This window comes from Drosophila rhopaloa, unplaced genomic scaffold (genome assembly GCF_018152115.1).
Source record: "Drosophila rhopaloa isolate 14029-0021.01 unplaced genomic scaffold, ASM1815211v1 contig_133, whole genome shotgun sequence".
Lineage (NCBI taxonomy): Eukaryota > Metazoa > Arthropoda > Insecta > Diptera > Drosophilidae > Drosophila > Drosophila rhopaloa.
In genome coordinates this window covers 1,821,853-1,844,245 of record NW_025335010.1, presented here as the reverse complement: position 1 = coordinate 1,844,245, position 22,393 = coordinate 1,821,853, and the positions used below count along the sequence as shown (strand labels likewise).

At 40.6% G+C, this 22,393-nt stretch overlaps 1 protein-coding gene and 1 long non-coding RNA gene across 6 annotated transcripts in view; one reads left to right on the top strand and one right to left on the bottom strand.

Moving 5' to 3' along the window:
* Window positions 1-1,045: 1,045 nt before the first annotated feature.
* LOC108039243 lies at window positions 1,046-1,829 on the bottom strand. Of its 2 annotated transcripts, none has more exons than XR_001769006.2 (3): window positions 1,370-1,829; window positions 1,221-1,314; window positions 1,046-1,160 (listed from the first exon to the last, which is right to left on the bottom strand). It is a non-coding gene; the product is annotated as an uncharacterized LOC108039243 (long non-coding RNA). The 2 variants fall into 2 exon arrangements; XR_001769007.2 differs by having other exon boundaries at window positions 1,221-1,295.
* A 140-nt stretch (window positions 1,830-1,969) lies between these two features.
* LOC108039503 (2-oxoisovalerate dehydrogenase subunit beta, mitochondrial) overlaps window positions 1,970-22,393 on the top strand; it is a 33,155-nt gene continuing 12,731 nt past the window's right edge. The window contains exons 1-4 of one of the 4 annotated variants that reach the window (XR_006417377.1): window positions 1,970-2,283; window positions 2,409-2,577; window positions 2,636-2,701; window positions 2,754-2,952. Coding sequence is in view for 3 of the 4 variants with exons in the window: in XM_044456589.1 (XP_044312524.1) it covers window positions 4,157-4,380; window positions 4,441-4,518 (302 nt within the window). In the remaining variant the exon portion in view is untranslated. Of the gene's footprint in view, window positions 2,284-2,408; window positions 2,578-2,635; window positions 2,702-2,753; window positions 2,953-4,045; window positions 4,381-4,440; window positions 4,519-22,393 lie in introns of those variants that run through there. The other 3 variants (XM_044456589.1, XM_044456590.1, XM_044456587.1) reach the window with 3 other exon arrangements.

Sequence of the window (22,393 nt, the reverse complement as noted above, 5' to 3'; positions counted from 1 at the left end):
GGAGAAAGTAGACAGCAAACTAATCGGCCTATAAGATTCCGGGCAACATGGGTCTTTTCCTTTTTTTGCCACCATTGTGACTAATGCTCGTTTCCAAGGTGATGGAAAATAACCAAGGTCCAGGCAAGCATTAAAGAGGAGACAGAGCTGTGCAATGACAGAGCTAGGCAGAGCCTTTGCTACTTTGCCATCAATCGCGTCCATGCCAGGAGCTTTAGTAGTAACCAGTCGCTTTATATGACCACGTACCTCATCTTCGTCTACTGGACGGACAGTAACAGGAGGGCCAAATGAAAGTCCTAACCTAGAGATTGTTGTCTGGACTTCTTCGCTTGTTGCAAATGCAAATGGAGTAAAGCGATTTTCAAGATCATCAGCAAATACTTCAGCAATCTCGGAATCACTGTGGGCCCAAGTCCCATCACCACGTTTAAGGGAAAACCTCTGAAGGGGCTGTCTTTTAAGGCTACTGTATCAGAGCTAAGGAAAGTCCTCCGTTCGGCCAAGTCAGAATTTTTTATAGACAAGCTCAGTGCAATTGATCCTAACCAGAATCACGGATTTGCGCTCTGGAAATGCACCCGCAACCTTAAAAGACTATTAAACCTAACACAAATTTCTCTAACACTCTCTTTTTTTATATTTCGGCACAAACACTACATAAATATTTTCGCTCTGTCTACTGGGACAATATGGCTACGACTATATCAAAATCTGCCTATCATTCCTATATCGCCACATTCCCTTTGCCTCTCTCGAAATTGGGTCATTGGACATATCAAGGCCATCCTAGCCATACCCAGAGCGAACCGGGCTAGTTTAAATAGCTAAATAGCCAAGGGCATCAGCAGTAGGGGTTGCCACCCTCCAACTTTATCGATAGCCCTACCACAAACGAATACCTCCTTCCTATTTCTTCCAGCCGATTCCAAATTGAAATGCAACAATTTCATATTTCATTTTATTATTGATGTCAAGGATGGCAGACAGACAAGCTCTATTCAATGGTAGCGCGTGCTGCCCTTCCAGCCTTTCTCGAGGGCTATCTCCACAAGCTCGGCCTTGTGGTCAACCTATGCGCGCTTTCCAGGGGGTGCGTCGACATCCGCTGCAGATTCTTCCAGGTCAGCGGGGTCCACATCTAATACCTTCCATAATCTCTGCAATAAATATATTTTATTAGTTAATAGTAAACCACATATATAAGACTGGGGACATACTCTTGTTCTCCAAGATTTTCTGTTCCATGTTGTAAAACGGTATGCGCCTGGGAAAGAGTGGATCAACTTTTAATGCTGCCACCCCGACGGAGGACTAATTAATTAATTATTACAAGTATAAGCAGCATATAAACATTTTCAAAACTTACCCGTCATTATTGTTTACGTTTTCCTAGTGAATGTTTCAGTTTTCACTGTCAAGAAGAAGAATTCAGAGTTGCACCGAAAAACATCGCCCAAATATCGCATAAAAAAGTGGGAAACCGTATGGACCATCTGCTCAACGGATGTTGGATAGATCTCTGTGGGAAGACGGCATTAGAAAATATTTTTAAACTGAGTAGCGCCAATTGCTCAATTATCAAGAAACTATCGATGATTCACTATGGTTTCTGTCTTGGCAATGCTGCCGTGGTGCCATTCACTTAACAAATTTAAATTTCAAGGAAGCAACGGATAGGAATTGATTGATGGGGTACTAACTGGGATCTCTGTGGAAAGACGGCATTACTGGCCAGAAATAATATATGAAATGCGTCGGTTTTCCGGACTTAGCTTAGCAAATAAGCATTCTGTTATTAGAATTGAATGGGGCAAACTTAAATTAGCGTTATTTAATTAAATATTGCTGTGCATGGAATATTTAATAATTGGACAGTTTTTCTATGTATATTGTGGTCTCAAGTTATGGGGCCTAATTTTGACGTATTGACTATTCTTACTGTTATGGAACTGCATATTGTTCTCCCTGGGATGGCCCCGGCTAGCTCCGGAATCCTCAGGGCGGAGTTCCCCCAATGTCCCTACAGCCCCACAACATTAAATATCGATTACTATCGACGTCTCACACTACAAATACTAACATCTCTAACAACAAAAAAAAGGTAAACAAGACAAAATAAACAAACCGGGACAAATTTGACGGAAAAGTGGCATTGGATGTGGCTGCCACAGCGCACCCACCCTTCCTGTGGTGCCCCTAGCGTCGCGAGGGAGGCACCATCCATGTTCCAAGGCCGGAGCCACTGCCAGGCCAGACTTCGACCGGTTCATCTACCCGCTGGTAATTGCCTTAGGCCCACATCATCTTCATCTCCATTCTAAGTACATTTATTTATAAATATATACATAATATTGCCAAATATAAACGTTAAGTATATCCTCTCCTATGTATACCATTGCTTACAGGTCAGGGCAAAACCACTACCCGGCCTGGACTGCACCAGCTGCAAGGCCTTCTTAAAATCGGAAATTTGGCCCCGCAGAAAATTTTAAGCCAAGTGGCTGTCATTAATCAAACACCTCTTTTCTCTCCTAATTACCCTGCTGGAGCTCAAAGAGGACACAAAAGGGACAGGTAAATATAAATAAATAAATTGTATTGAGTTCTGCTAAGCCCGCTTTCGCAATTTCAGACCCCGAGTTAGCACAAGGCCAGACTCAAGCTCGCGGAATCACGAAGACGTGCAGAAACGGACGAGGCGAGTACACAAATTTACAAATACAAAAATTAATCTTAAAATCTAATCACAGGCGCGGCGAGTAAGCCGGCTGCGGGTCGCCGAAGGACGACTTGGGATCCTTAAAAAGGGCGGTCCGGTAACCGGTATTACGCCCTGCCTTGGCCACTGCAGACCGTGACGTCGCAGAGATGCTGCGTGGTATGGGAGTCGCGTCGTGTTCGAGACGTTGTGCTGCTCGGGTTCTACGTGCCCGGAACGGACTCACCGAGGTAATGTAGAATTCTTGTAGTTAAGGGCAACTGCCTGCGGCGGTGTTGGTTGGTGGTGATGGCTGTGGCTGTTGCTGCTGCCGGCGGCTGTTGCTGCTGCCTGCGGCTGTCGCTGCTGCCTGCAGCTGTCACTGCTGCCGGCGGCTGTTGCTGCTGCCGGTGGCTGTTGCTGCTGCCTGCGGCTGTCGCTGCTGCCGGTGGCTGTTGCTGCTGCCGGTGGCTGTTGCTGCTGAGCACTATCACGAGGGCTGCTGCCCTTCCTCCGAGAAAATTGTGAAAAAACCGAAGAAAATCACAGAAAACTGCCTATGTACCCCGGTGGACCTAAAATAAATAAATTTCCACTTAATTTTCTAACTTTACTAGCACTCTCACTTTTTCTTGGCCTATTCTAAGCTAAGAAATATCAAAATCCCGTCGACATGGCTTCGATGTCTGGCAGCAACTAAACCCTATCCCTGACCTACGCAATGTCATGCTCATCACGCCATGTTCCCTTTTCCTCTCCCAAAAGGGGGTCATTGGACGAATCCAAGGCCATCCTAGCCATACCCAGAGCGAATCGGGCTAGTTTATATAGCTAGATAGCCAAGGGCATGAGCAGAAGGGGGCGCCACTTCAGTAGGCGTTGCCACCCACCAACTTTTATCGATAGGCCTTTGCCCTCGATTTCGATCTATTCCCGGCCGGTTCCAACTTGAAATGCAACATTACACGATTCATTAAAGTATATGTTATATCAAAATTCTTGAAGGACTTACAGTTTCATGCAAGTTGGTACAACCTTTATAGAAGTTTAATAAATGTATAAATAAGTTAACATTTTTGCTCCTTACATAAGATTTATATTAGAAAATAATTAAATTTTTTTTTTTCGTTATGTCATGGATGAGCAATTTACATTATGGTTCGTGTCGTGGTAATTAGTGGTTCTGGTGTTTTAGTCAGCGCTTATTCTTAGCTATTTTCAACACCAGCATGTTCTTCAAAAACTTTCGGCTTCATTCAATCTAATATTAAAATAGCCCCTTGCTCCAATTTCCAGCGTTCCTCAATAAGCTATTATCTATGACGCTATTTTGACGCACATTTGTGCATTCGTTAAATTTTCTCGATAATTCGTGGTAGCACAGGATGTTATGAAACTAACGCAACAGTAGTTGTGAATTAACTCTTCGAAAAAAAATATTTTATTTTACCAAATATGAAAGTGGCTCAAGTAGCGCATAGCTGGCTTAGTATTCTCCGTTCTAATATGAGGTCACACTCCATAACTAGATCACATTTTACCTACTATCCTACTTCATTGGGAACTGGAAAAAAAATGAATATGGTTAACGCCATAAACAATGCAATGGATTTGGCGTTAAGTGATGACAAATCGGCATTGTTGTTTGGAGAAGATGTGGGATTTGGTGGAGTTTTTCGGTTAGTAAAATGAGTTTAATAATAATAGATTATTCGGTATCTAATATTTGCACTCAACAGTTGTTCTGTTAATCTACGAGATAAGTATGGAAAGGAGCGAGTTTTCAATTCACCTTTATGTGAGCAGGGAATCGCAGGGTATGTTATAATATAAGTTACAGAAAGATCACCGATAAGCAAAGCAAAAATATAAGTAAGAAATATTTCACTAACTTATACCCCAAACTTACTTTTCATCTACAGTCCCGCACTAATGCTGGCACACTTGCAATTTTTGACTTTAAATGTTATTTTTAGGCTTGTGTAGCATATTAATGATGCCATTTTTTTTTAATTGGTTAAATAAAAGATTTTTTATTTGAAAGGCACCATTAATTTTTAATTTTCTATAACTTTATTAAAGATATTTTAATTTTAAACGAAAAGGAACTTATTTTCTGACACAAAAGTATTGGCACTCTTAACCTAATTATACTATTTTTTACATTTAACTTATAATTTAATATTTGGTTGGTAGTCCTTTTTGTTTAATGACATCTTCGAGACGTCTAGGCATGGAATGTACCAGTTTTTTGGTCACCTCTTGGGAAATTTTCACCTATTCCTCCATCAAAGCTTTTTTGAGATCATTTTTCGATGAAATGTCATGCTTTCTTATATTTCTATCCAATTCCTCCCACAGGTGCTCGATAGGTTGAGATCAGGTGATTGTGGGGGATGTGGCAGAACGTGTGCGGTATTGTACGTGAGCCACATGCGGACATCCGTGACCGTATGCTTTGGATCATTATCATGCATAAATGTGTATGAGTTCGGCATGCTTAAGTTTAAGGCACTTTTTTTAAGGCTGTCCTTCAAAATATTGAGGTAATAAGCCTTGTCCATGGTTCCCTCGATAAATACCATTTCCCCAACACCCGCAGATGACATGTATCCCCACACCATGACTCCTCCGCCGCCGTGTTTCACTGTTGGCGACAAATTTTTTTTTTATCCAATGCAGTGTTTGTCTTTGTCCACACCTGCTGACGGCTATCGGATCGAAAATATTAAATTTGCTTTCATCGGAAAACAACACCTGATCCCAATATTCATTTGGCTTGCCCAAAAGTCCTTGGCATAGGCTAAGCGCTTTTTTTTTTATTGAGATCAATGGCTTTCTTCTAGCAGTACGACTGTGGTAGTTGTTTTCGTGCAGGGCCCTTCGCACAGTCATTCTTCCCAAACTCATTCTTAACCTGGGAAGAGGTTATTTTCGGATCCACCTTCACTTTTCGAATCAGTTGGCTGCGTTCCCGGTCAGTCAAAATCCTCGGCCGTCCAGATCTAGGTTCATTCGCCAAACTGGAAGCTCCCTTAAATAGTTGCACGATGCTTCGGATGGAAAATCGGCTCATTTCCATTATGTTGGCGATTTCGCCATAGGATTTCCCTACGTTGTAGAGATGCAGGACAATTTTTCTTTGAGCTACGTTGGATTCCTTGCGCTTATTCTCCATTTTTCAAAAATTCAAAACAAAATGCATAAAAAAAACCAACACAGCAAAAATTCTTTGAAACTTTGATCACATGTTATTTAACGGGAAAACCGTTATAAATTTCATAAAAAAGTATGACCAGATCCGGGTTAATATAGAAATGGTACAGAAAAATATTTTAACTGTGCCAAGATTTTTATCACGAAATAAGTTCCTTTTCATTTAAAAATAAAAAGCTTAAATAACGTAATAGAACATCAAAAATTAATGGTGCCTTTCAAATAAAAAAAAACAATTAAAAAAAATGGAATCATTAAAATGCTACACAAGCCTAAAAGTAACATTTAAAGTCAAAAATTGCAAGTGTGCCAAGACTTTAGTGCGGGACTGTATGTACATACAGTGACGCACTTAATTATTGGCACATCAAGCATTTTGAACTTGAATACTATTTTTCTTTGTTTAAGCCTAGTGCTCAGATCGACAAACGAACTCGTTTGCTAGCGTAAAAACTTTAATCTTTCCAGTCTGACAAAAATTTCGAGAGTTCATCAGAATTAAGCGTGCTACGGTCGTACTGTCAGTCAGCTGGGTTTGTTGACAAGCAGTTCAAATTCAAGTATTGTATTTGCGGGAAAGAGCCTTTAAAAGATATTATCAACTACCTTGGCAAGTCAAAACTGCCGCTGTACAAAGAAATTAAAAAACAATTCAATTTAAATTTAACACTTTTTTTTTTTAATTTACTTATAATTATTTGCTAATTTAAAGTTCATAGCTGCACTTTTATTGTGTTTTTTCGCACATTTTTGACCTAAGAAACACTTTGCTCTGACAACAGGCACCTCAGATAGTATTAATGTTATTTTGTCCTCACATGTAAACTCCTGCAATCGACTTTTGCGGGTTTTTTGATTTTTTCCCTCCATTTTTTAAAATGTTCAGTGAGAAGCGCACGCCAAAAGATTAAATTTTGTATTCTTTTCGCTAGGGTTCACCCAAAGTTAGTTTTAGCAGACTGGCAACGCTTTGAAATTTTCTTTCGTCAATCTGAGTACCGAGGTGAAAAAAAGGCCCGACGAAAAGTGAACGCCAGCTGTTTGCCACTCGCTCTCTCTCATGACTGATTGAACTATTTTGTTAAAAATTGCATCTATGTGCCCAATTTTTTTTTGATTTATGATACTCTAAATGGTAAAATGATAAATTGTAAAGCAAAACTAAAAGGTTCTGGTAGGAATCTTATGTTTCTGGTCTTTTAGCTTGAGATGGGCCCAAAGGTTTTCAATAAATTTGTTTGGAATCATTGGAAAATGAACTTGTCGCTTTCTAGAGCCATTTTGATGGCAGTGGAGCATACATTTTTCTTTAATATATAATATGCAATAAAAGCAAGTTCCCAACTCCTCGAGCAGACATGCACAGCAAAACTAGTTTTAATTTGTTCGGCCATGCAGCTCCAAATTAATTCGGCACCTCCCCCATGCTTCGCCGTGGGACTACATTTTACATTTACACAACATTAAATTTAAAAAACTTCAGTTCTTCAGCGGGCTTTCGCCACACTTTTCCTTTTCTTTCAGCTCCGAATAGATTGAACTGGCTTTCATCGCTAAATATTACATTTTTCCCAGTATTCAAAATTCAAGTCTTTTTAGATTTGGGCAAAAGACACCCGTTTTTATATATTGATCAATGAGAGCGCAGACTTATTTCTAGAGCATCTCCAATGCAATACGTTTGGATACGTTTGTTTTTAGGGATGTGGATATGGCTGTATTAATTTTTGGATCCGATAAGTGCTTGCATTCTCAAGCGACACAAACTTGTTCAAGTAAATCACAGTTGGTCCGGATACATTTTCGTCCTCAAAACCTCTGAATGGCCCAGTGAAGCTGCATCCTGCGTTTCCAACTGAACCTGCTCCCAATCCTGTGGTGTGTGAATTCTGTTCACCAGATGCGTGTCCTATTGCATCATCCATTTCGCACTTGTAACGTCACTCCTTGTACAAGTACTACTACACAACTCATGTGCGATTCACTAGGCAAAGTCATCGAAACTTACGAATTTGGCTCTCGATGACCACTATCATGTATAAATTATGTTGAGTTGGGGTTGACCGGTGGCGGTGCCGCTACTGGTCGGGTTATGTAGAGTTGGGGTTGCCCGGTGACGGTGCCGCTCCTGGTCGGGCCGATGATGACGTGACACCAGTTGCTCGCTGAGTGGTATTGCAGCCGCTGGGTGGCTGCTGACCATGTGTTGGATAAGTGTTGGCGGTCGGCAACAATGTTGCTTAGCTTGGTCGACAGGCCGTCCGCGCTTCAGTGGAAAATGCTGACGATTGCAAAATGACCATAACTCACCATACCGGGAACCAATGGGACCCAGGCACGGCCCCCAAAGACGGGTATGCTGAGTTGGCATCTAGAAACACTAGGGTGATCCAAGAATCATCCAAGATTTCTACCGACTGTTTGTTACTCTTTATTAATGTTAACTATTCCCCCCTTAGAACTAAGACCGTCCTCGGTCGCCTTGAATGTCTCGGCAACCTTTCGCATTTCCCATGCATCTCGTCTTCTCCTCCACACGAGATGGAGCAGGAAGAGACCGCTGATTAGAAAGCTTACTCCCACGCCGACAGCGATCCAGGTGTCCGTTAACCCAGCCGACTTTACTTCATTCTTGAGGGTTTGGATTGTTTCCAGGTTTTGATTGTTCATCATCTGAAGCATTGGCATACTCAGCGCGTGGATATGCCCAATAATGTTATGCTTTCACGGGGGTTGAAGTCTTTGGTGCGATTTACAAAGGCTAGTCGCTCAAATGTTATTAGATGCGTGCCATTCGTTTCTATATTGGGGCCGTCATCCGTGCTGACTATTGCCGGACACTCACTGATTTTTATTATACCATCGTGTACTAGAATGCTCCGAACATTGTCGACCCGCAATCGGTGATCGCTAAGACTTCCTGGTTGCACTCAGCTATCATGTTGTCCCGTAGTTGGAGAATGGTGTGTTGGTGAGAAACGGGAAAGACGGTGATCTTTTTATACCCGTTACTCGTAGAGTAAAAGGGTATATTGTATTCGTGCAAAAGTATGTAACAGGTAGAAGGAAGCGTTTCCGACCCTATAAAGTATATATATTCTTGTTCAGGATCACTAGCCGAGTCGATCTAGCCATGTCCGTCTGTCCGTCTGTCTGTCCGTATGAACGCTGAGATCTCGGAAACTATAAAAGCTAGAAGATTGGCATTTTGCATGTAGATTTTAGGAGTTCCTACGCAGCGCAAGTTTGTTTCAAAATGGTGCCACGCCCTCTCTGACGCCCACAAGCCACAAGCTGTGGCCACAGTTTTGATGATATTATGAAAATTTTAATTGATATGTATTTGTTTCGTCAATAAATATCGATTGGCCTAATTAAAGTTTGCCACGCCCACTCTAACGCCCAAAAACCCATTAAACGCTTAAGCCTGGCTAGCGCCTACATTTCCGCCTTTCATGGCGCCATCTAACGGATGACTTTGGAACAGCCGGCCAAGGTGCTCAACAGAGTCAACGTTAATTCACGATAAGGATTTCTATTAAAGGAAATTGCGATGGTTTTCATTTGTCAATACCGAACTATATCCCAAGAACTATGCAAATCAAATCTAGTTAGCCAAATTGGAGGTCTGAGTCAAACAATGGCGTATGTGTGTATGTATGTAAGCATATACATATGTATGTATTTACATTGTACACAGTTGCAATTGCACGGCAAAGATAAATCCTTTCAAAGAAAGCTATTCGCTATACCCGTTACTCGTGTTGTGCAAACATTTAGACATTAATATACATAATACTATTTAAGAATGTATGTGTTTAGCCAATATAAGTATGAAAGTTTAATATTTCTAGTCAATTTATTGCACTCAAAAACATAAACATAAACACAGCTGCTGGTGCAGGACAAAAGCTGCCTGCGCTAAAGCAGCGTATTTATATTAAATTGTTTAGCTGAGTAACGGGTATCTAATAGTCGAGGCACTCGACTATAGCGTTCTCTCTTGTTACATGTAAATTATACCTTAGGATATGAAATGAGCACGTGAATACTATTATCGGACTGAAAGACTTTAATATTAGATGCCTCTATTAGGCTGATAACTGGGACCTCTGTGGGGTGATCAACTAAATCTTCATGATTAAAAATGGCCGGGTTTATGATATTTGACTTTGCAAGTGTGACTGTGAGCATCAGATTCTGTATCTCTGTAATTAGCATTCTATTTCTGGCCAAAAGAACTTCGTATAAATGTGGGGTGTCAACCAGGTCCTTCTTTTTTGCCTTAATGATTTCGTTGAAGGCATCGGTTAATTTGTTGATCTGCCTTTGCGTTTCGGTGTTAATGACTACTTGTCTATTGTTTGACTCAATTAACCGGGACTCGGACATTTTCAGCATTTCAAGGTCAGCTGCATCAGGAGTGCCCGCTACCACTTTGAGTAGTGTAGTGAGTGTAGTCTGTCACTCTGGCGTTAAGTACTGCTAATATTGTTAATATGATTCCCGCGATCCTGTAAGAAAATGACAGGTTAAATCTACTGGCTTAAAAAACTAAGTGTGTGTTTGTGTCGGGTGTGTTAAGTGCGTATATTAGAGAAAAAAGTTATTTAAGGTTATCCTTGTGGACCACCCTCCCTCCGATGAGGACAGCTGTCCCCATGTCCGCTTCTATGCGTTTTTCCGTGTATAACGGAGTTAGCTTATTGCCTAGTCTTCTATTGGTCTTTAAGTAGACCTTTTCTCCTACCTCAAATACTCTATTTTGTCTTGATGGGTTACATCTGTCAAGATTATCCTTTTGTGCTTTTGCAATATTCATTTTTATTGCTTGCTTAATTTCGTCGGAAGCAGAGTGAATCACATCAATGGGTTTTTGATTAATGACCGAGTGTAATGTTTAATTATATTCAACGGTCGCCCGCATAATTAACTCCACTGTATCATTAGTTTGCTTATCCATTTTGATGCACCTCGATATTTCTGTTAGGGTGCTGTGGAGGCGGTGGATTTGTCCGTTTGAATTGCTGTGCAGCGGGGGTGCATTTACAAGATCTATGCTATACTGATTTTTGAGAAGCAATGTGATCGTTTCGGAGCTGAAAGACGCTTCGTTATCACAGTATATTGTCTTGGTATTTGGGAATAAGTTTATTAATTGGATGATAGGGATTTTCACGTCCACTAGACACTATTGGTTGTACTGTCGCAAATTTGGAGAACTTGTCGATGCAAGTAAAAAATAGTTTTTATCGGTGGAAAAAATGTCAATATGCAGCATTTCGCCGACATATGACGGAATTGGAGTTTCCCAAAGTTCTTGTTTCTTGGGGTGTCTGTCATACTTCGCTGTAGTGCATATTTTGCAGTTTGTCACTACCTCGGTCGCTAACTTGGGCATTTTGGGAAAATAATAGTCGCGAAGGACTTGTTTGATATTTTCCTGAGCAGCTCTGTGTGCCCGATTGTGCTCTGCGGTAACTATTTCGATCTGTTCGCTTTTATCGGAAATGTCTGATACAAAGTTCTTGCAATGCCAAAATTTCGTCGCTGGAAAATTTGACACTAATGCATGTTGAATGCTGGTCAATGTTGGCAAGTCACAATGAAGAGCGTTGACTACTTTTGGGTTGATGACTGGTTTTAATGTTTCTAAAAGGGTGTTTTTTTCAGTGAAATGTATAATATAAAGTATCGCTTCAAGGAATACTTTGCCTCTTCTAGAACTATCTTATTTCTGAAACAATTAAGGGTTTTTCCGTTGTTTCTATCGTTGTTTCTAATTCTCTTTGCCCGGAGTGTATATGACTTTTGCGCCGTAGTCATCTATAAATGCTTTCCAACGCTTTATTTTGACATTTGGGTTCTTGTCCGAGACAGCGAACGTTAGCGGCTTATGGTCTGTGTAGATTCTTATGTCTCGAGTGCCATACAAATATTGCCTTAATTTTCCTAGAGACCAGACTATAGCGAGCAACTCTCTTTCGTTAGTTGCGTAACGGGTATCGCAGTCTTTAAGGGTTCTGGATATCATCGTTATGGGTTTTTTGTCTTGCGACAGTACAGCCCCGATGCCGTAAGCTGACGCATCGGTTGTCGGAACGAACGGTTTCTTAAAATCTGGGTATTTGAGAGTGACATCTTCTGAGGCCAAAATGTTTCGAACTCTATTGAATGCGTCTCTTTGGTGATCGCTAAAATCTATTGGTATTTTCCTAGACATGTGTTTACTTACGGAACCATTTTCTCCCTTAAGAAGGTTGGTAAGTGGCCTAGCTATTGTAGCGAAATCCTTTATGAAACACATATAATAACTGGCGAGTCCTAAGAATGATCTTAATGGGAAGCTTTTGGGTTCTGCGTATTCCTTAATGGCTGCTACCTTTTCAGGGTCAGATGTAGCCCCGTTTCGGGTTACTATTGTAACGAACTGATTTTTACGGTCTGCTCGCTACGAGTATCGTGCGGCTAGCTCAGTAGATGTGTGTTCTTCGTCCCACCAAATTTATATAAACGTGACCGCCCGATTGTCTAGTGAGAACGCACAGAATATTAGGATATTTATACTAGGATCTTTATTCGCCGACTTGTCCCTCAGCCTGGGACTAATGGTGACAGATGGTTGTGTCAACGCCTTCCTGATGGATTTGTGGCTGCTCCGCTGCCTCGCTTCGTGCTGGTCCGGAACGCCTCCGTTGTCTTTGGCCTCGGGGCTATGAGGGTCTAGGGATGCGTCACCGTTCCCAGACCAGGGTGAACAGGCACTGGGCTCTCAAAGCGTACGCCTTTCGCAGCCACAGCCTCCTGTCCCTGGATCTGTCCCGGCCGTCACACCAGACGCCTGCACAGTTTCTACCTGAGCATACGCCGGAAGGCCGCCAATGCAGTCCCTGTGGCAGGACGCTAGGTTCAAGACGAACGCTTCCGCCCTCGCGTCTTAGCCGTGGACTGGATACGTCGAAATATGGCTTGGTTGCTGCCGGGCCTGTGATGACTGCTCGTCGTTCCTTGTGTCCTGGATGTCCTTGCTTTGCTCACGGCGCGATGTCCTGGCTCCGTAATCTGCGTGCTCTTGTGAGACTAGGTGCAGCGGGTCTTTGGCTCTCGGGATTCGGTCAGCTGCCGGTCTAGGACTCTGGCGGTGAACTACTGTGCTCTTGACGCATACGCCTCTCGAGACACCAGTGGTTCGGACGCGCGGCCTTCGTGGCTAGTCGCACCAGGGCCTGCACAATTCTACTTCTTACTACTTCTCTCCAAACTCTATCTCTCTCACCGTTCTCTCCAAACTCTCTCCAGCCGTATTCTCCAAACTCTCTTCGAAGCCGAGGTATTGGACACTTTCTTTAAAGAAATGGGTTTTCTCTTGTGAGATGGTCATGTTGGCTTGGTTTAATTTTTTCAGGACCCAGTCAATGTGATTGACATGCTCTTTTCGTTTTCCGAAAAGATAATGACATCGTCCACATAGACATAACATGATTTCCCTATCTGCTCTCTCAAGACATCACCGATTGCCCTTTGAAAAATGATACCAGCATTTTTTAATCCAAAAGGCAGACGGCAGAATTCCTTCTTTCCCCCGTTGACTGAAAATGAGTTTTTTTCGCGATCTTGTTCCGCGAGGAAAATTTGATGATAGCCGGATTTTAAATCCAGGGTTGTAAAGTATTTAGCCCTGCCAAGGTTTGCCAGTATTAACTCGCTGCTTGGCAAGGGGTATTTATCAGGAATGGTTATTTCGTTCAGTTTCCTGAAGTCGATTACCAAACGCTTTTTCCTACTACCTGTCTCATCTAATCATTTTTTATCGACCACCCAAGTGGGATTGTTGTACGGTGATTTCGGCAGGGTAATAATATTAGACTTCAGTAGGTCTTCTATTTCTTTATTAACGAACTCTGCAACACCCATTGGGTGTGGGTACGTTTTAGAGAATAGTTGTCACAACATTTGTGTTGTAAGGCAAGGTTTGAGTTGCGTCGGAGAAGACTTTAGATCTTTTTTTCATCATTTCGATGAACTCCTTTTTCACTGACTCTGGTATGTTGGTAAAGTTCACATTGTCGCAGTCAAGGAACTGCAGGTCCTCTGATACGGAACCATAAAAAAATTTTTTAGTTTGCATATTGAGGGTGGCCCCACCTGAGTTAGCAAGTCGAAGCCTATGTTGTTAGGAAATCTAATTCGTCTTTGACTTTTAAAGTGAACGGTCGTGTTTTTTTTGTGCGCTTCGAATTTTGTATTTTGTTTCGTTTATTCCCATCGGTGAGTTTTATCAAAACAATTTTAATTTTCTTCCGGTTATTCAAACATAAATTTAAACTCCGTTCGCTTCGCGAGTGCACTTGTAATAATATAATAAATTGTTTTAGTTTTCGTAATTCTTATCTGTGTTTTCTTTTCTTATATCCCCCCCGTTTCTCTTTTGTGCATGCACTTTAACTAATTTACGCTCCTGCTCTCTTGCTCTCTTTGCTTTGAAAGTTCTAAGCGTGCAGTTTCTGCGCTCTTGCGGTACTTATAACTGCTCGCTTACAAATTTCAATTCGTTTTCTTGGTACAGTGGTTTCAATAGGTAAAATGAATAACAATAATTTAGTCTGCTTTTGCAAAAAATGCAGCCTCGTAATCAGGGCTGACCAGTCTAATATGACTTGCTGGCTGAGTGAAAAAATGGTGCTCACCAAGTGCGCCGGTTTTACTGGCCGGACAAGTGATGACCTTTCAAAGGGGCCCAATTTGCAGTTTTGTTGTGACGCTTCTGTCGAGGTTGCGAACGAGATGAAATCGTTCATGCGCCATACTAAAGGCGGCCTAATGGGCTGATTAGCTGTTTCGGAGTTGCTAGAGATAGTTTTCGCCGAGCTGATGATCTCCTCTCTACGCTGGACTCGCAGTTTAATAGTCGTAAGCTATTAGAAGAGTCCCCTAAGCGCAAAAAGGACGCTGGTGGTAAGGAGCAAAGGGGGAACCCCCTGCAACCGAAATCAAAAGAACAACAGAGCATTCCGGCGGATCAGCAGCTGATTTCAGCAAACCCTCAAATGTTGCTAAGATCAGCAGCTAAAAAAGATTCGGTATCCGAACAACCAAAATCCTTTCAGTGGTTCTACTAAAGAAACAAATTTTCGTTTCTCGGCTATCCCCTGATCAAACATCTTCTGATGTATTGTCTTATATGCAAGACAAAACTAAAGCCGATTGTAATAGTGTAAAGGTGGAAAAGTTTAAGTTTTTTAAGTTTTTAATATGGTTGTAAAAGAGTTCGAGGCTAAGATAAAGAAGAAGGGGCCCGTGGGAGTAAAACTTCCTAGTCGATGCTAAACCAGTGTACCAATTTCAAAAAACTAACTTCTAACCTCCTTCTTTCCTAGGTTCTTTAGAGGTTTGCGTAGCAAACTCAGTAAATTGTATTCCGATAGCCTTTCCTTTGCATCTCATATTATTGTGTTTACAGAAACCTGGTTAAAGCCGGAGATCTTTAGCTCCGAAGTTTTTCCTGGTCAGTACACAATATATAGGTATGACCGTCCCTCTAGACGGGGAGGTGGAGTCTTAATTGGAGTTGATTCAAACCTCCCGTCTGAGGAGTTATTTTTTGATGAATTCAATACCATTGAATTTATTTGTGTAAAGTTATCGCTTCCTGATAGAACTTTATACATAACTTGCTTATATATTCCGCCGTTGTCTGAACTTCCTGATTATTTAAATCACCTTTCCGTTATTAAGTCAATTCGTCTTTGACTTTCAAAGTGAACGGTCGTGTTTTTTTTCTGCGCTTCGAATTTTGTATTTTGTTTTCGTTTATTCCCATCGGTGGGTTTTTATAAAAACAACATTAAATTTTCTTTCGGTTATTTAAACATAAATTTAAACTCCGTTCGCTTCGCGAGTGCACTTTGTATTGATACTAATAAATTGTTTTAGATTTTCGTAATTCTTATCTGTGTTTTCTATCCTATTTATATCCACGCTGTTTCTCTTTTGTGCATGCACTTTAATTTATTTACGCTCCCGCTCTCTTGCTCTCTTTGCTTTTGAAAGTTCTAAGCGTGCAGTTTCTGCGCTCTTGCGGTACTTATAACTGCTCGCTTATAAATTTCAATTTCGCTTTCTTGGTACAGTGGTAAATAAATAAAATGAATAATAAAAATTTAGTCTGCTTCTGCAAAAAATGCAGCCTCGTAATCAGGGCTGACCAGTCTAATATGACTTGCTGGCTGTGTGAAAATATGGTGCACACCAAGTGCGCCGGTTTTACTGGCCGGACAAGTGATGACCTTTCAAAGGGGCCCAATTTGCAGTTTTGTTGTGACGCTTGTGTCGAGGTTGCGAACGAGATGAAATCGTTCATGCGCCAAACTAAAGGCGGCCTGATGGGACTGATTAGCTGTTTCGGAGTGGCTAGAGATAGTTTTCGCCGAGCTGATGATCTCCTATCTGCGCTGGACTCGCAGTTTAATAGTCGTAAGCTATTAGAAGAGTCCCCTAAGCGCAAAAAGGCCGCTGGTGGTAAGGAGCAAAAGGGGAACACCCCGCAACCGAAATCAAAAGAACAACAGAGCATTCCGGCGGATCAGCAGCTGATTTCAGCAAACCCTCAAATGTTGCTAAGATCAGCAGCTAAAAAAGATTCGGTATCCGAACAATCCGTTACAGAATGCATGCAACCAGGGACTTCTAAGAATTCCGATTTGTCCGTAGTGGTTTCACAATTAGTGGATCCACCTATCTCTCAGAATGTAGTATCACCACCACAAGGGACTACTGAGTCCGGACAACCGGCTCAAGTTGGTTTTGCAGAAACAATGTCTGCTCCACCAAAATCCCTTTTAGTGGTTCCACTAAAGAAACAAATTTTCGTTTCTCGGCTTTCCCCTGATCAAACATCTTCTGATGTATTGTCTTATATACAAGACAAAACTAAAGCCGATTGTAATAGTGTAAAGGTGGAAAAGTTTAAGTTTTCTTATGCTAGAGACATTTCATCTTTCAAGATAACTGTCCCTAACGAGCTTTTTGAAGCCATATGCTCGGGCGACTTTTGGCCGGATAATATGGTTGTAAAAGAGTTCGAGGCTAAGATAAAGAAGAAGGGGCCCGTAGGAGTAAAACTTCCTAGTCGAGGCCAAACCAGTGTACCAATTTCAAAAAACTAACTTCTAACCTCCTTCTTTCCTATCAGAATGCAAGAGGTTTGCGTAGCAAACTCACTAAATTGTATTCTGATAGCCTTTCCTTTGCATCTCATATTATTGTGTTCACAGAAACCTGGTTAAAGCCGGAGATCTTTAGCTCCGAAGTTTTTCCAGGTAAGTACACAATATATAGGTATGACCGTCCCTCTAGACGGGGAGGTGGAGTCTTAATTGGAGTTGATTCAAACTTCCCGTCTGAGGAGTTATTTTTTGATGAATTCAATACCATTGAATTTATTTGTGTAAAGTTATCGCTTCCTGGTAACTTTATATACATAACTTGCTCTTATATTCCGCCGTTGTCTGAACTTCCTGATTATTTAAATCACCTATCCGTTATTAAGTCCGTTGCAAATAAGCTTTCCGATAGGGATCAGTTGATAGTTCTAGGTGATTTTAATATACCTGGAGTTACTTGGTCCACTGAGGATGGATCGAATGTCTTACTACCTATAGCACAACATGATTTTATTGATGGCCTGCTTGACATATCTCTATCTCAAGTAAACCATGTTCGAAATTCATTAGGTCGCCTACTTGATTTGTGTTTTGTATCGAATCCTGAAGGTGTGTTTCTGTCCAGAGTAGCACCACTCACGCAACCTGAAGATCCATATCACCCAACAATCGAACTTTCATTTGATACGGGTAGAGTTATAGAAGAAAAATCAGAAAAATCCAAACGAATACATTGTTTTCGCAAGGCAGACTTTCTGAGGCTTAATAATTTTATTTCTGGCTTTAATTGGTCTGATCTTTACTTATGCAATAATATGTCCGATGCAGTTAATGTTTTTTATACTGCAATAAACTCATTTTTTAATTCCTGTGTTCCGTGGTACTATCCGTCAACTTCCAATAAATCACCTTGGTTTAGCAAAGAGTTGACACACTTAAGAAATGTAAAGTCCAGACTTTTTAGGAAATATAAAAATACCGGTTCTCAATCTGTTTTTACTAGATATCTAAGTGCTCGGTCAAGATTTACCGTGCTTAATGCTCAGTGTTATAATAGTTACTTAAACCGTTGTAAGGTCCAGTTCTCTCAGGACCCGAAACAGTTTTATAATTTTGTTAACACCAAGCGTAAATCTAATTCTTTTCCTTCCTCGCTGTCGTTCGAAAACATGACGGGAACCACAGATCAGGCAATAGCCGATATATTTGCCCAATTTTTTCAAACGACTTACTCTACTTTAGAATATTCATCTCAGCCTTATTCTTACACCATGCCCAAGTCAAACCTCATATTCTGTCCCACTTTAACAGAAAGCTCTCTTCTTTTGGATCTTCTTCGTATTAAGCCTGTTTATTCGCCAGGGCCCGATGGTATTCCTGGGTGCGTGCTTAGGTTTTGCGCTAAGGCCCTGTGCAAACCTCTTCACAAGTTGTTTACCTTATCTCTAGAAACCTCCCAATTCCCAAATATTTGGAAGGAATCATTTGTTATTCCTCTTTTCAAAAAAGGTAACAAGTTAGAAGCCAGTAACTACAGAGGTATTTCTAAGTTGTCAGCTATTCCTAAGCTTTTTGAAAAAATTATTACTCCTCATTTGCAGCACTTTTGCAGATCAATTATTTCTCCGTGTCAACACGGATTTATTAAACGTAGATCCACAATTACAAACCTTCTAGAGCTCACTACATTTGTGATAAAAGGCTTCAATAGTAGTTTTCAAACAGATGTCATTTACACTGACTTTAGTAAAGCATTTGACTCTGTAAATCACTTACTTCTTATTCATAAACTTGACCTTTTAGGTTTTCCAGTTGATCTGCTTAAATGGATTTCAAGTTATCTAAATGGCAGGTCACAAAGGGTCCTTTTTAAAAATTCAATTTCTGAAATTCTCCGTGTTACCTCCGGTGTCCCACAAGGGAGCCATCTGGGTCCGTTACTTTTTACATTATTTATTAACGATCTTCCCTCAATTATAAGTCATTCTCGCGTACTTATGTACGCAGATGATGTTAAGTTGTGCCTGCAGTATAAAGACATTTCCTGCCATTTAGACTTGCAATCCGATCTAGATAATTTTCAAAACTGGTGCCGAGATAATTTACTAAATTTAAACGGCTCCAAGTGCAAGCTGATGACTTTTTATCGGGCCAATCCGATATACGCGACTTACACGTTAAGTGGCAGCTCTTTGGATAGAATAACTCTTGTAAACGATCTTGGCGTTCTCTTGGACCCTAAACTAAAATTTTCTAATCACATTTCGTCCATGGTTAATAAAGCCAGAGGAGTGCTTGGATTTATTAAAAGGTGGTCAAAAGAATTCGATGATCCTTATTTGACTAAAACTTTATTTATTTCGCTAGTCCGTCCGATTCTGGAGTATGGGTCTCCCGTCTGGAGTCCACAATACGGAATACATATTGGTCGTATTGAATCTGTACAAAAAAACTTCCTTCTTTTTTGCTTTACGGCGCCTAAACTGGGATGCAAATCTTATCTTACCTTCTTATTCTAGTAGACTTCTTTTGATTAATTTACCATCCCTAGCCAACCGTAGAACGATGCTTGGTACTATCTTTATTTATAACCTTATACATGGTGATATTGACTGCCCCGACTTGTTAAGTCGGCTAAACTTTTCTGTGCCAAGTAGATTAACTAGAAATTATATACCCCTAATTTTAAATCATTGTAGATCTAACTATGCCTTGCATGAGCCTTTCAGAGTATTATGTTCTGACTATAATAGACTTTTTCCTGTAATATCAAATCTTGACTCTCTGCCGCTCCTAAAACGATTAATACTTGCTTCATTGGCACAAGATTGATCTAACTATTACTTTTTTTCCCCGGACCTTTACCTTTATTTTCCTATCTCGCGTCTATCCTATCGCGAATCGTGCCGTACGATACACGGCTGCGCCCCTCGGTCGGTTGGGCGGGTAAGTGGGCCGTGGGACTCCGCGCGAAAAAAAAAAAAAAAAAAAAAAAAAGTCCGTTGCAAATAAGCTTTCCGATAGGGATCAGTTGGCAGTTCTAGGTGATTTTAAAATACCTGGAGTTACTTGGTCCACTGAGGATGGATCGAATGTGTTACTACCTATAGCACAGCATGATTTTATTGACGGCCTGCTTGACATATCTCAAGTAAACCATGTTCGAAATTCATTAGGTCGCCTACTTGATTTGTGTTTTGTATCAAATCCTGAAGGTGTGTTTCTGTCCAGAGTAGAACCACTCACGAAACCTGAAGATCCATATCACCCTACAATCGAACTTTCATTTGATACGGGTAGAGTTATAGAAGAAAAATCAGAAAAATCCAAACGAATACATTGGTTTTGCAAGTCAGACTTTCTGAGGCTAAATAATTTTATTTCTGGCTTTAATTGGTCTGATCTTTACTTATGCAATAATATGTCCGATGCAGTTAATGTTTTTACACTGCAATTAACTCATTTTTTAATTCCTGTGTTCCGTGGTACTATCCGTCAATTTCCAATAAATCACCCTGGTTTAGCAAAGAGTTGACACACTTAAGAAATGTAAAGTCCAGACTTTTTAGGAAATATAAAAATACCGGTTCTCAATCAGTTTTTACTAGATATTAAATTGCTCGGTCAAGATTTACCGTGCTTAATGCTCAGTGTTATAATAGTTACTTAAACCGTTGTAATGTCCAGTTCTCTCAGGTCCCGAAACAGTTTTATAATTTTGTTAACACCAAGCGTAAATCTAATTCTTTTCCTTCCTCGCTGTCGTTCGAAAACATAACGGCAACCACAGGCAATAGCCGATTTATTTGCCCAATTTTTTCAAAAGACTTACTCTGCTTTAGATTATTTATCACAGCCTTATTCTTACACCATGTCCAAGTCAAACCTCATATTCTTTCCCACTTTAACAGAAAGCTCTCTTTTGTTAGATCTTCTTCGTACTAAGCCTGTATATTCGCCAGGGCCCGATGGTATTCCTGGGTGCGTGCTTAGGTATTGCGCTAAGGCCCTGTGCAAACCTCTTCACAAGTTGTTTACCTTATCTCTAGAAACGTCCCAATTCCCAAATATTTGGAAGGAACCATTTGTTATTCCTCTTTTCAAAAAAAAAAACAAGTTAGAAGCCAGTAACTACACAGGTATTTCTAAGTTGTCAGCTATTCCTAAGCTTTTTGAAAAAATTATTACTCCTCATTTGCAGCACCTTTGCAGATCAATCGTTTCTCCGTGTCAACACGGATTTATTAAACGTAGATCCACAATCACAAACCTTCTAGAGCTCACTCGTTTGTGATAAAATTGAAGCCAATATTAGTTTTCAAACAGACGTCATTTACACTGACATTAGTAAAGCATTTGACTCTGTAAATCACTAAATCACGTGGGAGCCATCCGGGTCCGTTACTTTTTACATTTTTTAATAACAATCTTCCCTCAATTATAAGTCATTCTCGCGTACTTATGTACGCAGATGATGTTAAGTTGTGCCTGCAGTATAAGGACATTTCCTGCCATTTAAATTTGCAATGCGATTTAGATAATTTTCAAAACTGGTGCCGAGATAATTTACTAAATTTAAACGCATTCAAGTGCAAGCTGATGACTTTTTATCGGGTATCCGATATACGCGACTTACACATTAGGTGACAGCTCTTGGGATAGAAAAACTCTTGTAAACGATCTTGGCGTTCTCTTGGACCCTAAACTAACATTTTCAAACCACATCTCGTCCATGGTTAATAAAGCCAGAGTGCTTGGATTTTTTAAAAGCTGGTCAAAAGAATTCGATGATCCTTATTTAACTAAAACTTTATTTATTTCATTAGTCCGTCCGATTCTGAAGTATGGGTCTCCCGTCTGGAGTCCGCAATACGGAATACATATTGGTCGTATTGAATCAGTACAAAAAAACTTTCTTCTTTTTGCTTTACGGCGCCTAAACTGGGATGCAATTCTTATCTTACCTTTTTATTCTAGTAGACTTCTGTTGATTAATTTACCCTCCCTGGCCAACCGTAGAACGATGCTTGGTACTGTCTTCATTTATAACCTTATACATGGTGATATTGACTTCCCCGACTTGGTAAGTCGGCTAAACTTTTCTGTGCCAAGTAGATTAACCAGAAATTATATTCCCCTAATATTAAATCATTGTAGATCTAACTATGCCTTGCATGAGCCTTTCAGAGTATTGTGTTCTGACTATAATAGATTTTTTCCTATAATCTCTGCCGCTCTTAAAACGATTAATACTAGCTTCATTGCCACAAAATTGATCTTACTATTACTTTTTTCCCTATCTCGCGTCTATCTT